At 35.2% G+C, this 15826-nt stretch overlaps 2 protein-coding genes across 2 annotated transcripts in view; one reads left to right on the forward strand and one right to left on the reverse strand.

The window, feature by feature from the left end:
- Positions 1 to 5155, forward strand: part of Gpr137c (G protein-coupled receptor 137C) — a 59668-nt gene extending 54513 nt beyond the window's left edge. The window contains exons 5-7 of the mRNA XM_004835531.4: positions 927 to 1052; positions 1195 to 1313; positions 2291 to 5155. Coding sequence (XP_004835588.1) covers positions 927 to 1052; positions 1195 to 1313; positions 2291 to 2468 — 423 coding nt within the window. The 3' untranslated portion in view covers positions 2469 to 5155. The remainder of the gene's footprint in view (positions 1 to 926; positions 1053 to 1194; positions 1314 to 2290) is intronic.
- Positions 5156 to 5596: 441 nt separating this feature from the next.
- The window catches only part of Ero1a (endoplasmic reticulum oxidoreductase 1 alpha), a 50566-nt gene continuing 40336 nt past the window's right edge, over positions 5597 to 15826 (reverse strand). The window contains exons 14-16 of the mRNA XM_004835530.3: positions 10470 to 10556; positions 10258 to 10391; positions 5597 to 8734 (exon numbers count right to left, since the gene is read on the reverse strand). Of these exons, the coding sequence (XP_004835587.1) occupies positions 8674 to 8734; positions 10258 to 10391; positions 10470 to 10556 (282 nt within the window). The 3' untranslated portion in view covers positions 5597 to 8673. The remainder of the gene's footprint in view (positions 8735 to 10257; positions 10392 to 10469; positions 10557 to 15826) is intronic.

Raw genomic sequence — 15826 nt, forward strand, 5'->3', positions numbered from 1 at the left:
ACCTACTGGTCAAAAACCTAGTTTACTAAGTTTTAAAAGGTTGGTGTTCAAATATCTCTAGATAAATTAATTGCCTATCATTACCAGTGAATATAGGTTATGTCTTTATTAGGACAAAATTACTTGAGAACCACATGCAACCTTAACTCTTGGTTTAGTTTTAGAAGTTTAAATAGTGACTTTCTTAAAATTCTGGCATTACAATTTAATAATAGAAAATTTGTAGCTCCTTTGGTGCCGAGGTACTTGCTGTAGTGATTCCCAGTAATCTAGCTGTGACTATTCAGTTTCCCACCACTCGTCACCTTCCTAAAAGTAGTTTGACCTATCCATATGGCATAGCTTTTCATTAACTTTGTACTGAATACAAGGCATCCTGGAATACCATTTTCCCATCTACCTTTCTATGGAGAAGGAATTTTCATGTTTCCCTGTGGCAGATGGTTTTCCCTCCTTTTCCCATTTCCCGCTACCTACCTCTGTCAGAATAAAAACAAGTTTTCTATGCAGATTAGGCCCCAGAGTATACATGATGGGACAGCTGGGCAGAGTGGCTTTCCATGTTCTCCTCATCTGCAGGCCTAACTCAAGGTGAGTGCTGCTGTCCCATAGCAGCAGCTGGAGCAGTCAGCCTTCAGGCTACAGGGTTCCAAAATGAGACAGCTCCTTACCCTCCAAGATTAAAGTCACTTTTCAAAAATTGATCCATTAAAAGTTAGCAGTTTTTTAATCTTACTTGACATCAAAGCGTTTTATGTTCCTTAAAGGAAAAGTATCGTTACATGAGAAACCACAAAATATAGAAAATTTTATGCTTGTGGGTTGATGCATTTTAACTTTCCCAACCAGAAACAAGGTAATTGTGGATGGTGAGGCTTGTACATAAAACAGGACTAAAAACAGCTCTGCCTGTCCTCTGTTTACAGGCTCGTGTAGAAGACGTAAGTGGAGAAGACTACATAGTATTTGGAATGGTCCTCTTTCTGTGGGAACATGTACCAGCATGGTCAGTGGTACTGTTTTTCCGAGCACAGAGATTAAACCAGAATTTGGTATGATATTATAATATCCCCAAATACTTATTTCTAAACAGTGTGAAATGTTCATATTGATTTCCTTTTTGTGCAAAGTTTAAAACTAACAATTACTATAGCCTAGCCTCCTTTCTTGTACTCTCTAACACTGTGTTCACAGGCTCCTGCTGGCATGATAAATAGTCACAGTTACAGCTCCAGAGCTTACTTTTTCGACAATCCAAGACGATACGATAGTGATGATGACTTGCCGAGACTGGGAAGTTCAAGAGAAGGAAGGTAGATGTAACAAAAATCATGTATCCTGAATTAGTACTGACAGAGATTGAAAATAACAAACTTAAGCTTTACCCTAATTGTTAAGAAGATGATTTGATGAATAAGAGCCTAGAACACTAGAGTTTAAGGCAATAGATCGTAAACGTGTGGTGGAACCTCCACTATAAAGAGCCACCATCTGACTTGAAGCTTCTATACAGTTATTACCTTTATGTGAGAAACATGTTTGGGGGTGAAATGGTTCCAATTTCAGGACCCCTTGTTGGTTCAGAGCTGGGGAGGGGCTGAGGTGGATGAGTAGAGAAGGAATACTATTATACTGATTGTTTCTGTATCCCTAGTCTGTTCCAAATCCACAAAGAAACCCTAGGTAAAACTCTTGGGAAGCTTGGATGCCATAGGAAGTCTTCCCAATCCTTCCCATTCCAAAACTACTATAAGCCCTTAACTCTGGCATATGATTAGCTATTTATCAGGGAACAGAGAAAACCTTAGTGCATACATACATAATTATTTCAGCTTGCTGTAACTGCTGGCCATTTTAATTCCCTCTGGACAAACTACTTAACCTGTTTTTTTGAGCTGGTTTCTTCTGTGAAGTAGGGATGATAGCCTATCTCTTAGGGTTGTAGTGAGGACAAAATGAGAATAAATGTAGATATAGATACAAACAGTTATGTAGATACATGTAGGGATAAAGCCTAGTACATAATAAACACTATATTGTTTTACTATTGTTATTATTATAAATTCTACCAGTTGAGAGGCATGTATTCTTTTGTAATGTGTGATATAGATCAAAAATACTAGGTAAAGTTCATTAAATTTGTAGGAAGTCATTATGTTGAGAAAGAATATATTTCAATATAATAATGTATTTGATACTGTTCAAAATTCACTGAAAATGTTAAAAATGCCCACGTGACTTCTCACATCCTGATGACAGTCCTATGGCTTCTTTGCCTTTTTTCTTGCAGTTTACCTAACTCTCAAAGCTTGGGCTGGTATGGCACCATGACTGGGTGTGGCAGCAACACATACACGGTCACTCCCCACCTGAATGGACCTATGGCAGATACTGCTCCTTTGCTCTTTACTTGTAGTAATTTAGATATGCACAATCACCACAGCTTATATGTGACACCACAAAACTGATAGCATTACCAAGTCGTGAAACGTGAATAGTTTTTCATGAAATGTGTATATTCAATGTGTTTAAACTTCATCTACATAAACACTGCAACATGAGAACAAGATCTGGAAAGGTGGCTGTGTGTGGTGGGGAACGCAGCTGTTTCCTTTGACCTCTGCATAGTTAAGCAAAATGGAAAGTCTGGAGTAAGAGAAAAGATTAGATCTTAAGACACTTGATTTCCTCCAAACATCCTGACTTTGGAACATGAAATGCGTATTTGCACTTTTACCTTTGTTCTGAAAGAGTACATTGCAGTCCCCAAGGTCATACTCCAGTGTTTACACTGTAATATTATCATACACCAAATTGGAAGGCAATTTTTCTACAAAAATCAAAGCCTATACATTCATTGGTGTACTAGGTCTGGAATCCTTCCCCAGTTACAGTTTTGGAGTGTGAGTAGTGCAGTTAAAGCATAAAAATGTATCATCTTCCTCAAAAATCTACTAAAATATGTAATTATTGAAGACAGTTCTTTGAAGCATGATTTTAAAATACTAATTGAAATTATTCAAACAATGACTTTTAGCAGTAATCTTTTACAGTGATGAGCAGCAGTGTTCTTTGGAAAGCCACAGTAATTTCTTCAAGAGGAAAATAATGGTGAAAATTGTGTGGCTACTTTGAGTAGAATTGGTATTATTTTGTATGATTAAGATATACAGCATATAATAGTTTAAGCATGATTCTTCAAGAAAGCAATAGTAACTTTTACATAGGGAGATTTTGGTAGATACTTCTTGGGACTAAACAAGTTTACAGATGCATTTAAGAATTTTCATAAAATGTACGATTCTAAGTTAAAACAAGATACACTTTCAAAAGCATTGGATTTATCTGAAACAAGATATAACTGATCTTACCTATTGAATCAGGACTGTCCTCAGGTAAATTAAGTCATGGTACATTATTGTAGTAACTAAAGTGCAATACTTTGTAAGACATATAACTCCTTTAGTTTTCAGTTTTATACCTTGAATTTGGGCAAAAAATTAAACCGAAATCAAATTAATTCCAGCACTGGATGAAATGAGCAAACTTAAAATGTATAAACTTGTTAAGTATAAAACCAGAGATGAACAATACTGGAATTCTTCTAGAAATACATTAAAATCGTGTTGAATTTCCTATCCCAAGTCATTCGTATATATAATACGGTATATATATATATATATATATATATATATTATATGGCTAGGACAAAACAGAATTTTAAAATGCACTTTCTACCAATGTCTATATGGAAAGTAGATGCTGAATACCTCAGAATGCCAAGGCAAGAGACAACATCTAAAGTCACAACTTGCTTAAAGATAACTAATCTTATAAAATTCTCTAATCTGTTTCTTCAGAATTGGAACTAATTTTTCTGTCTTCTACTTTGGTTAGAAAGTCATTTTATTTCTATTTTTACTTAAAATCTCTTTCAAGTTTTAATAACTGATACAGTAACATCACAAAAGTGTAAGAGTAGGTGAAATGAAATTGCTAATGCTTTCTATCTTTTGGGTGGTTGATACAAAGCAAAATAAATTTCTCCTTTTTATGTTATAAAAGACTTGAAATTCAATCAGAAGTGTACTAATCGTTATAAATGTTACTTGGCATTTGTTTATAACAAGTTCTCACTGTAACTAAATTATTTAAAATTTTACACTATAGGAGTTAACCATGGTATTAAGATAACAGTATTTTTTACTGCAATAATAGTTTTTTTCAGTTATTAGATTTCTTCTATTTTTTAATTTATTTTTATTTTTTGGTACTGGGGATCAAACTTGGGACCTTGCACTTGCGAGGCAGACGGTGGAACCACTGAGCTAAATCCCCAGCCCTTAGATTTCTTTTAGAACACAACTATTTACTTTGCTGACGATGTTAGATACCTATCTCGAGATATCTGAAAAGAGCTATATTCTTTGTTAACCCTTGGGTTCAAGATGATAAATTTTTTCTAGTAAAATTTCCCTAGGTGAAGTTCTTATTTGTCCAGATAAAGATTACTTTAAAAATTTGTTTTTCATATAAAACTTGATCCTTTTAGCTGCATTAGTTGGTTGTACTAAATTTGAGATTTGTGAATTTATCCTTATCAATGACTAGGGTACCTAAATTCTTGCATTTGTCTCCTTTATACACATCTCACACAATAGATCACCAAAGAAAAGAAAGATAAACTCGGGCCCAGTTTTTGCTTAAAAATTCCAAAGCACTAGGTGCACTTTAAGTTTGGTCGCAAAAGTTGCTTATAAAATCAAAGGGCTACCAGTTCCCTGTTCATCCTGCACTGAAGCACATGACAATTTCAAACCTTCCTTTTGTGTTAATTTATAAAGTGGATTTCGTTGCTCAAGTGTGTATTTCTACAGTGATTAGCAATATTTGTTTTTATCACTTCAGTTAGGTGGCCATTAATTTTAAAACTCTTACCACTCATTATAGCTGGCTGTAGTTTTATGGAAGATGTCATTTATAGCTAAAGTGGGTTTTTTACGCATAGCTGCCTTTTTCTTGTTTAACAGTGTTTCTCAGCTATATAATCAGTTCCCAACTGGTTGTAAAAGTATAGCTGTGGCCAATGAATGTATTTGTTTCACTCAACTGTAACAAAACACTACTGTTAAAAATAAAAGTGTTTGTGCTTTTATTTGGATGTCTGGTTTTCTTAATCTCCGTTAATGGACTCTACTGAGTTTCTATTACATGGGCTAAGAACTCTGGTATTACATAGAAAAAAGAAAAACATCAGGAGTTACAAATAATAGTTTATTTTGGTGGTCTCATCATTACTTAAACTGGATCTCACAGACACCAATTTGATAGGAAATGCCTTACACTTTAAAAAATATCAATGTTACTAGAAAGCACATATTTATTCAAGCATTAAGCTGAGAAAATCTTTGTATGAGATAATTTATATCACCACCCTCCTGCCCCTTTAGAATCTTGAACAAGAATCCATGCATGCAGCCATACCCTGGCTGTTCTTTTATTATTGAAGAAGCTGCTCAGTGAAGCTGGCTTTTCCGTGGAAGGCCCCACACCCTGAATAGACCCCTTTCGTGGCCTACTAAAAACCACAACAAAATTTGAATACAATTTCAGCTTTATTGATTCCAAAAAGTCTCCAAATCTTTGAGGTCTACTGATCTTTGCTATAAGGTGAAGGGAGTGAAGGTATGACTTCTAATAAAATAAAAGCAATTTATCTGACAAATATTTATTAAATGTTCATATGCCAAAAAATATGCTGTAGCGATATCAAAGTGAATACAGATTTTTTTTCCTGCCCTTAAGGAGCTCACATTCTAATAAAAGAGACTTTAAAAAACAAAAATAATACAGTACAATAAGTGATACAATAGAGGTAGGTTGTAATTACAGTGGTGACACAAAAGGACGTTAAATTCTCCTTGAATGGAACAGGGGAATTTTCAGACATGCTGATGTTGAGCCTGCAAGATGCATGGAATTTTCTGGGCAGAAAGGATGGCTACGGCACTTGATGCAAACAGTACACCATTCACAAGGCATGGAGGGTTGGCCACATGGGGCATCTGAAGGACTGTAAGTCTCCTTTATCAGAACCTTGGCTGAGGAAGACATAGAAGACTGTACACTGAACTAAGAACTTTGGCTCTCTCCACACAGTTCACGAAGTGACTGAAGGGTGTTAAGCAGAGAGTAACATTGCCAGAGTGCATCTAGGGAGCCTAATCTAGTAACACTGTGAAGCAACGAGGAGACAGGCTATAAGAAGATAGGTTCATGTAGTCCTTCCAGTAACCGCAATGAATATGCAACCGCAGTGACATATCAGAAAGGCAGAGGTAGCAAAATCAATAGAACTTAGAACTAAGAGGAGAAGAGAAGAATGAAGAGCTGAGAAAACTTAGGAAATAATGGTCCTGAAATTAAAGTACAGAACACAGGCACAGAGTAGGTTGTGGGAGAACAACTGAAGACACACACACTGGTGACTGTGGAACAAGTGCAATCCAGTAAGGAGACAGACCGAGAAGTTTGGGCTAAAGAGGAGGCATTAGGGATCACTGAACTGGAATTACCCAAGGGTGATGGTATACCGATTATGACAAGAGCAATGAAAAAGCCTGAGAAATAACATTTAAAGAATAAATGAAGTGGCCAAAAATAAGAGGTCTAGGAGCAAGCAAAATATAAGGAACCAAGGTAATAAAGAATTTTTTGTTTTGTTTAAAGAAGGGTCTGTCAGTAGAAACTAGGCAGGAAAAAAGTCAAATAAGAAGTGGCTTGTGAACTGAAATGTGGATTTAGAATTAGGATTTTAGACTTCACAGGAAAGGACTGATAGGGACACAGGGCTAAATGCCAGCTTTTAGTTAAGGAGCAAGTGGGAGGTGGCAAAGTGAAGGTAAGAATACTCTTTCAGAAAGCTTGGTGGCTAAGGGGGGGCATATGAGAGCTGGTATATACACAAAATTACCATTTAAAACCATCTGCCATATTTCCAGAGTACAAATGTCCTTTAAGTTTTATATACACCAATCACTTAAGAATCTCCGAGAAGACTGCCTTAATTAGTGAGTTAGTGTCTTTTTTCCCAGCCCTATCCAGACAAAATGAGGGGGAAAGGACAATAGAACACATATTGTTAAACTTTGTTCTGTGATTATTCATTTAAAATATGCTGAATACACATTACATTCATTCAACATTTATTGGATACCAACTATGTGCTTGGCACTGTACCAGGCCTAAGAGACACAGAAGAAAAAGTATTTAGCAGTGTAAAGTGGCAGTTCTAAAATATTATATAAATAAACCCTGATTTACTAATAATGTGACATCTCAACATATTATACCTACTAAGACATATAAAGGGGGTTCGTAATTTTGAGGTATACCTTTTTTTCCCTACAATTATCATGTGGTGTTAATTCTTAAATCTTTCAGTTATTTTATCAGAATTCCCACTAATGAAAACCTCCCAAAATTACAGTTCAGTTCTAGAGAGTCAAAAGAAATTAACTTCATGTAAAAAAATAAAAATTGTACACCTACAACTATAATAAACAAAAAGAGCAACAAAACTCAAAAAGAACTTTAGGTTGGAACTGGAAAGGATTCCTTATTTTAAGGCTTACAGAATTACAGTTACAGATTTGTAGGAATTTTTTTCTGAGAAAACAATTCTAGAAAATTATTCAGTATTACATAGAGTAGGGTTAGAGGGGCATGGTATGTGTAGCCGACTTTTAAATGATTGAGGGAATAAATGTGTGAATAAAGACAGCATGACACATAAAGCAAATGTGAACAGTTGGTGAATGTGGGTAAAAATCCTTTGTACTATTTTTGAAACTTTTCTGTAAATCTGAAATTATAAAAAAATAAAAAGATTCCCCAAAGTTTTATTCAAATTAGGGAAAGTATTATGAGAATAAATATATATTCAGCTTTTCACAATGCTTACAAATCTATGACTTCCAGCTGTTCTCAATCTGACATGCTCAAACAACCAAGTCAAAATAGCAATTTAACTGTAAAAAGTGATGGTTTTCATACCAGTGTACTTGAGGGTTGTCAGATAAAACACAGGACCTTCAGTTAAATTTGAATTCCAAACAAATAATGAATACTTTCTAAGTATGTCTCAAATATCACATGCAATATATTTTCAAGTAAACTAGTTATTTATCTGAAATTCAATTCTAACTGGGCATTCTGCATTTTTATTTGCTAAATATGACAACCCTGAATGTACTGAAAAATTCTATGTTAATTATGAGTCATTCATGAGCCTCCCTAGTATTTTCCTATTAAACATTTGTCACATTTGCCATAGTCTTATTTTTATTACACTTCTTATACAAAACTCTAGTTTGAAAGACTTAAAACGTCATTTACCTGATTTTAGCATTTATGAATCTGATAATCCTTTTATTCAATATTAAACTTTAAAATTTGTACCACATTATCCAAGTATTTTATTCACAATAATATTAAACATACGCAAGAAAATTGAAAAAATGTTTACTGACAACAATATAATTCTCCTTTTACAAAAGCAGCTTATATAAAATGTTTGGCTGAAGACTGTCATTGCTATTACATTACCCTTTGAATGAAATTCCACTCTTTGGCCTCCAATGTCCAGAACAGGCTTATTTCAAATAGTTTTCCTTAATGAATATTGTGTAACAAGTTCCTAAAGTTTTCTAATTCTTTCACACTTGTAGAAATTCTGAAACCAAAAAATATTTCACTCAAAAACCATCTCAGGCAAATAAATGTTCTCTGTAGAAGTTACTCACTTTGCATTTTTAGAGCACAGAAAATTTTAAATTATTTCAACAAATGGAAATGTCAACTACTTAATCTATTTTGATGTAATTTAGTTGTTAATTTAATATGGTAAAAGATAATATTGTCCAGAAATTAGTTATTTTTAGTATAAAAGTATTAAAATATATACGTGAAGTAGATATTGAAAAACTTATGTAATTTATAACCATATTCATTTACATAGTATTAAAGTACAAGTAGTATAAAATACATCAATATGTAAGTATTAAAACACTAAGGTATTTTAAGTGTTCATAAATATCTTCATATGCTTAACATTTAAGTCCATAATATAAACACTAGAAATATTAAAACACATTTTAAATATTCACAAGTATACACATACTTTCAAAGTTATTAGACTGATAAAGAGTGAGAACAGTAAATGAGCGTGTGACCCCATTATTCTCACTGAACTTTATAAAAAGTGAAGTCTTTCCTTGTTAGTTGGAGGCATGTGTTCATTATTGTAGTGCACTTTGGCTGTGCTTTCCAGCAAGATAAAGGTAGCAGAAAAGGCAAGGGAACATAGCTGTCAGGCTCCTGGGTGCTAGGGAAGTACCCAGGCTGCTCAATTATCTCAAGCCCAGAATACTAAATCATATTTTTTAAGTGAAGAAACACAGTCCTTAAAAATAATGTTCATGTGGAGGACTGGGGTGCAGCTCAGTGGCAGAGAACTTGCCTGGCATGTGTAAAGCCCCAGGTTCAGTCTCCAGCCCCTAAAAGCATGTTCAAAGTATTTATGAATCTCAGCCTTCTTTACCTTGATAACCCAGAATGAAGGACATCTATAAATAAACTCCTCCCCTCCCACCCCAGTACAGGTTGACATCTCGGAGTGCCGAGCTGCACCTTCAGTCCTTTTCAGCTTGAGAAGGCCTTACTGAGTTGCCCGGGCTGACCTCAAACTCACTCTTCCCTCCTCAGCCTCCCTTGTATCTGGGACTACAGGTATGTGCACCACAACCATCAAACTTTTGGATGTATGCTCCTTATTTCATACTCTCAATCATTTTTGCAGGAAATAACTATTTTTATAAGAATTAATACTTTTATATAATGGTGAGTTCATAAACATATATACACCTATATTAAACAACATGATTTTTCCAAGACTTTCAAAAAAACTGGACAGCACAAAAAAATGCTTTTAAACAATTAGAAAAACATGGACAAGTTTATTGAGGTGAATATCTGTACCAATCTAAACTTAATCATGAAATAAGAGTCAACAGATATTTAAAAATCATCTAATGATTATGTGTATCAACATACTTGAGGTATTTCATAAGATCATATAATTTGTAAGGACATCATTGTACTAAAAGGGCTGTTCCTTACCAAGTTTTATCTGAGAGTATAAATGTTGCATTAGACTTACTTAGCTAGCAGAAACAATTTCAGTACATTCAAACTAACCTTCCAAATGCATTAAAAAATGAAACTATTTCTTGTCTGGTTAGATGGAATTCATAACTGGGTCCACTTTCTGCCATATTTGCTATCAATTTCTCAGAAAACAAAATCTTCAGAGCAGTGCCCAAACCTTGAGTCTATAATAGAAGAAAAAAAGAAAATTAAGAAAATTCATGCAAAGGGTAATTAGAGAAGAATGAGCTTGATTTGCTTACCTGAAGCTTTCCCCACAGTCGACATTTAAAACAACCAACACAATCCATGATTCTTGAAATATTTCTAAAATGCAGCCGAAAGTCCTCCTAAAAGCAAGTTAACAAAATTTTACTAAGATGTACTATGTAGGTCTGAGGATGTATGGAGCTCAGTGATAGAGTGCACTTGCCTAGCATGTGCAGGGACTTGGATTCAGTCCTCAATACTAAAAAAAAAAAACCCAAGATGTAATATGTAGTCATCAAATAAGTATTTTCTGAGTGCTCACTTTGGTAGCACATATAATAAGTATTTTCTGAGTGCCTTTTATGTGTTTAACACTGGGCAAGATACTATGTAGTAGCAGTAACAGAAAAGAACTAACATTCATTGAGCATCTCTTGTACACCAAAATCTTTACAGGTACAACCATATTTCATCATCACCATAAATTTTAAAAAGTAGATATTATTATAAGCTATCCCAATGGGTTAAACATAAGACTCAGAGAAATTAGGTACCTTACCTAAATTCTCATCGAGTAAGAAGCAAACTTAGAACCCAGGCCTGCCTGACTCCAAAGTTAAACTATCTGCCAAAACATAAAAAGCAACCGAGCTGATGGGCCCTATTGTATGTGGTTATTAACTGCCTGTCGATTGTGACAGGACAGGGGTTAGAAGACATCATTTATCAAAAAGGGAAAAAGAGAGGGAGAGAAGGAAGGAGATCTTTAGTTTCACAACAGTTAAATTACGGCTGTTCTTTCTGCTATTAATTAGGTAGAATAATCAGATTTTCTTTTATTATTAACACAAAAAATACTCAAAATATAATAAACACTTATTACCCACTACTAAGTTTTAGAAAGAAACTATTCTAAGTACAACTGAAGTTTCCCATGTATCCCTCGAAATTTCTGTATCCCATCCTCCACTGCTATGCTGAATATGGTGTTTATTGTTCCTCTATTTTTATGTATTCACTACATAATCATATATCAATACTGGGGTATTATATTGTTTATAATAGTAACATGCATCTAGCTTATCCAAAAGTAGTATATGTCCTTAAGAAATGAGAAATAAAAGAGGGAAACCAAGAACACATCCTTCTTTTACGACAGTAGAAATTATTAATGGATCCTCCAAGGGACTCGGTCTATCCTGGTCCTAAGAGTGGAATCCTAAGCTTCCAGTATTTTAAGCAGAAAACCAACATTCCAGATATAACACCAAATATTTCACTTGGTCTGTAATTTGTAAGGCAAAAAATGTGCTAAACTAAACACTGGGCTCAACCAGAGGAAACCAGGATCACAGATCCATCACTGAATAAATATAAGCAAAGACTGGCATCCACTACATTCAAAGCAGTCCTCAGTTTACTCTGGAGACAGACATTGTCCTGATGCTTTATTCAACTGGAGACTTTGAAACAACCATAACACGTAAAAGATTTACAGCAAGACCACCAGATCTTTTATTTCACAGAAAGCTCAAACTATTAATACTGTTTCCATATATTCTTTTTTAAATTAAGTTTATTTGTACATTTTAGGTATGCAAAATAGCAATCATCATTGGGAGTTTGTACCTGTACACGCGGTATATTGGTTCCTATTTTCTCCCCAATTCCCTGCCCTCCCTTCAACTCCTCCATCCCTCCCTATTTACGAAGGCTTTGTTTCTGTTTTTTCCTTTTCTCATATTTTTTCCTTTCCCTTCTTTCCTTTCTCCTACCTCACCCCTACTTCCCCTTCCCCTTTGGACCTTTTCTTCCTATTTCACATTATCTATTATACATTTTGGTCCTCATTTACACTTTCAGTTTTTGACACCAGAGAAACTATTCAGTATTTACATATGTGTATCCTATTTATTTCACTTTAGTGTATCGCCTCAATGTGCATCCATTTAGCTATAAATGTCTGTATCATTCTTTATGGCTAAATAGTACTCCATTTTATAAACAAAACAAAACAAAACCACATCTTCTTTATCCAGTCACTAGTTGATGGGCATTTGGGCTGCTTCCAAGTTTTAGTATTACAAACCATGCTGCTATAAACATGGGTGCACATGTACTGCTGTGGTATGATTCTTTTAATTCTTTGGGGAAGACACCCAGCAGGGGAATAGCTAGGTCAAAAATGGGTCCAGTCCTAGTTCTTTGAGATATCTCCATACTGATTTCCACAGTGGTTGCACCAGTCTACACTCCCACCAACAGTGGAGAAGGGTTCCTTTATTCCCCACAACCCCGCCAGCATTTGTTATTGGTTGATTTCTTGATAGTAGCCATTCTTTCTGGAGTGAGGTGTAATCTCAGGGTTTTCATTTGCATCTCTCAGATGACCAGTGATGTTGAACATTTTTTCATATGCTTCTCTGAGAAATGTCTGTTCATTTCAGATGCTCATTTTTTGGACTGGGTCTTTAAATTTGGGAGGTCTGATTTTTTGAAGGTCTTTACATATTCTAGATAGTAGACCTTTGTCTGAGGAACAGCAAGTAAAAATTTTTTCCCACGCTGTGGGTTGTCTCTTCACTCTGTTGGTGGTTTCTCTTGCTGTGCAGAAGCTTTTTAATAAGATGAGATCCCAGTTGTTAATTCTTTGTACAAGTTCATGTGCGACTGAGGTTTTTATGAAGTCTTTTCCTACACCAATGTTTTCAAGAGTTCTACCTACCCTCTCTTCCACAAGGTTTAGTGTTTCTAACATTTAGATCTTTAATCCTTATTGATTTTAGTTTAGTGCATGGTGACAGATATGGGTCTAGTTTTAATCTTTGGCAAGTCGGAACCCAATATTTCCAGTACTGTTTATTTATTTATTTTTTTGGTACTGGGGATGGAACTCGGGACCTTGCGCTTGCGAGGGAGGCAGCGGAACCACTGAGCTAAATTCCTGGCCCCTCCTGCATCATTTATTAAAGAGGCTATCTTTCCTCCAGTGAAGGTGTTTGGCTCCTTTGTCAAAGATGAGGTGGCTGAGTATGTCTGGAGTTGTTTCCATATATTCTTAATATTCTCTGGGCCTGTTCAGTAAGAGGTAAACTAATTTGAAACCTACTGTTCAAAAAAACTACCCATTACTATTTTAGACAGATTTCATGATTTAAGGTATCCCTTAAACTAGCATTTTGACCTTCACTTAAAGAAAAAAATCACACTTCATATTTTAGTGTGAAAGATTTCAGTTTTTGACCATTTAGTATGATATTGGCTGTTGGTTTTTCATAGATGGCTTTTCTCAGATTAAGGTAGAGAGCATCTATTCAAATTTTTTGAAGGGTTTTTATCATAAATGCATGTTGGATTTTGTCAAATGCTTTTCCTGCATCTATTGAGATGATCATATGATTTCTGTCCTTGGCTCTATTGATATAGTATATTCCATTTATTGATTTGCAGATGTTGAACCATCCCTGCACCTCTGGGATAAATCCCACTTGGTCAGGATGTATGATCTTCCTGATAATCTTCTGCATTCTATTTGCCAGTATCTTATTAAGGATTTTTGCATCTATGTTCATTAGTGAGATTGGCCTATAGTTCTCATTTTCGGTTGGGTCTTTCTCTGCTTTGGGGATCAAGGTGATGCTTCTTTCCAGGAATGAATTCGCAAGTATTGCTTCCCTTTCAATTTTTTTTTTGGTACCGGGGATCAAACTTGGATCCTTGAGCTTGCAGGGCAGGCGGCGGAACCACTGAGCTAAATCCCCAGCCCCACTTCCCTTTCAATTTCGTTGAAGAGTTCAACAAGTAGTGGCAGTAGTTCTTCTCTAAATGTCTTGTAGAATTCAGCAGTGAAGCCATCAGGACCCGGCCTTTTCTTAATTGGTAAGTTTTTATTTACATTTTCAATTTCATTGATTGATACTGGGTTGTTTAGAATTTTTAGGTCATCTTCGTTCAATTTGGTAATTCATACTGATCTAGGAATCTGTCCATTTCTTCTGTGTTTTCCATGTTATTGGTGTGTAGGTTCTGGAAGAAGGTATTGATGATCCTCTGGATTTCTGCTGGGTCTGTTGTAATTTCACCCTTTTCATTTCTAATTGCATGGATTTGGGCCTTTTGTTTTTTTTCTGATAAGGTTGGCTAAAGGTTTTTCAATTTTGTTTATTCTTTCAAAGAACCAACTCTTGGCTTCATTAATTTTTTGTATCATTCTCATAGTCTCCATTGAATTGATTTCTGCTCTGATCTTTATAATTTCCTTCCTTGTATGAGCTTTGGGTTTGTCCTGCTCTTTTTCTAGAAACTTGAGGTTCAGCATCAGGTTGTTTAATTGGGCTTGCTCTGTTTTCCTAATATGAGTATTCACTGCTATGAATTTCTCTCGTAAGACTGCTTTCACTGTGTCCCATAGATTCCTCTATGTGGTATTGTCATTGTCATTTAATTGTGGGAATTGTCTGATTTCTTCTTTAATTTCCTCTGTGACCAATTGGTTATTCAGAAGTGTGTTGTGCAGTTTCCATGTGTTTATGAAATTCTTGTGGTTTCTTTTGCTGTTGATCTCCAATTTCATTGCACTATGGTCTGACAATATACAGGGAATAACTTCAATTCCTTTGCACTTAATTAAACATGTTCTATGAGTGAGTATGTGGTCTATTTTGAAGAACGACCTATGTGCAGCTGAAAAGAATGTGTATTCTGATTTTGTGGGGTGGAACACTCTGTAAACATCTGTTAAATTCATTTCAAGAGTTTGAGTTCTAGTACTTTGTTGTTTATTTTTTTTCTAGTTGACCTATTTATGAGAGTGGGGTATTAACATCCCCCATTACTACTGTATTAAAGTTTATACGATTTTTCATGTCTGTTAGTATTTATTTTATATAGTTGGGTACACTAGTATTTGGTGCATATATATTAATGACTGTCATCTCTTCTTCTTGGATTGTTCCCTTTAGAAAGATATAGTGTCCTTCTTTGTCTCTTAATCAGTGCTGGTTTGAAATCCACTTGATCTGCAAAGAGGATAGCTACTCCTGCTTTTTTTCCAGTCCCTGTCACATGAAGTATTGTTTTCCACCCTTTAACTTTCAGTCTATGAGTTTCTTTTTGAATTGTGTTTCTTCCATACAGCATATTGTTGGATCTTGCTTCTTGACCCTTTCTGCCAGTCTACTTCTTTAGATTGGTGTTGAGACCATTAACATTGATGGTTTTAACTGATACGTATTGCCTTATCATTGTCATGACTTTTTCTTTTTGTTGGATTCTCACCCTTTGCCTTTAACTTCTTGTCGTCCCCAACAGATTCATTCTGCTGGGCTTCCTGGGGTTGTGATCCTCATTGTCTTTTCCTAGGATACTATCTAAAATTTTTTGGAGTGCTGGTTTGGTATTCATGAAGTTC

The sequence above is a fragment of the Heterocephalus glaber genome, unplaced genomic scaffold (assembly GCF_053883595.1).
Source record: "Heterocephalus glaber isolate CG9 unplaced genomic scaffold, H.glaber_assembly_v1.0 deba00000901, whole genome shotgun sequence".
NCBI lineage: Eukaryota > Metazoa > Chordata > Mammalia > Rodentia > Bathyergidae > Heterocephalus > Heterocephalus glaber.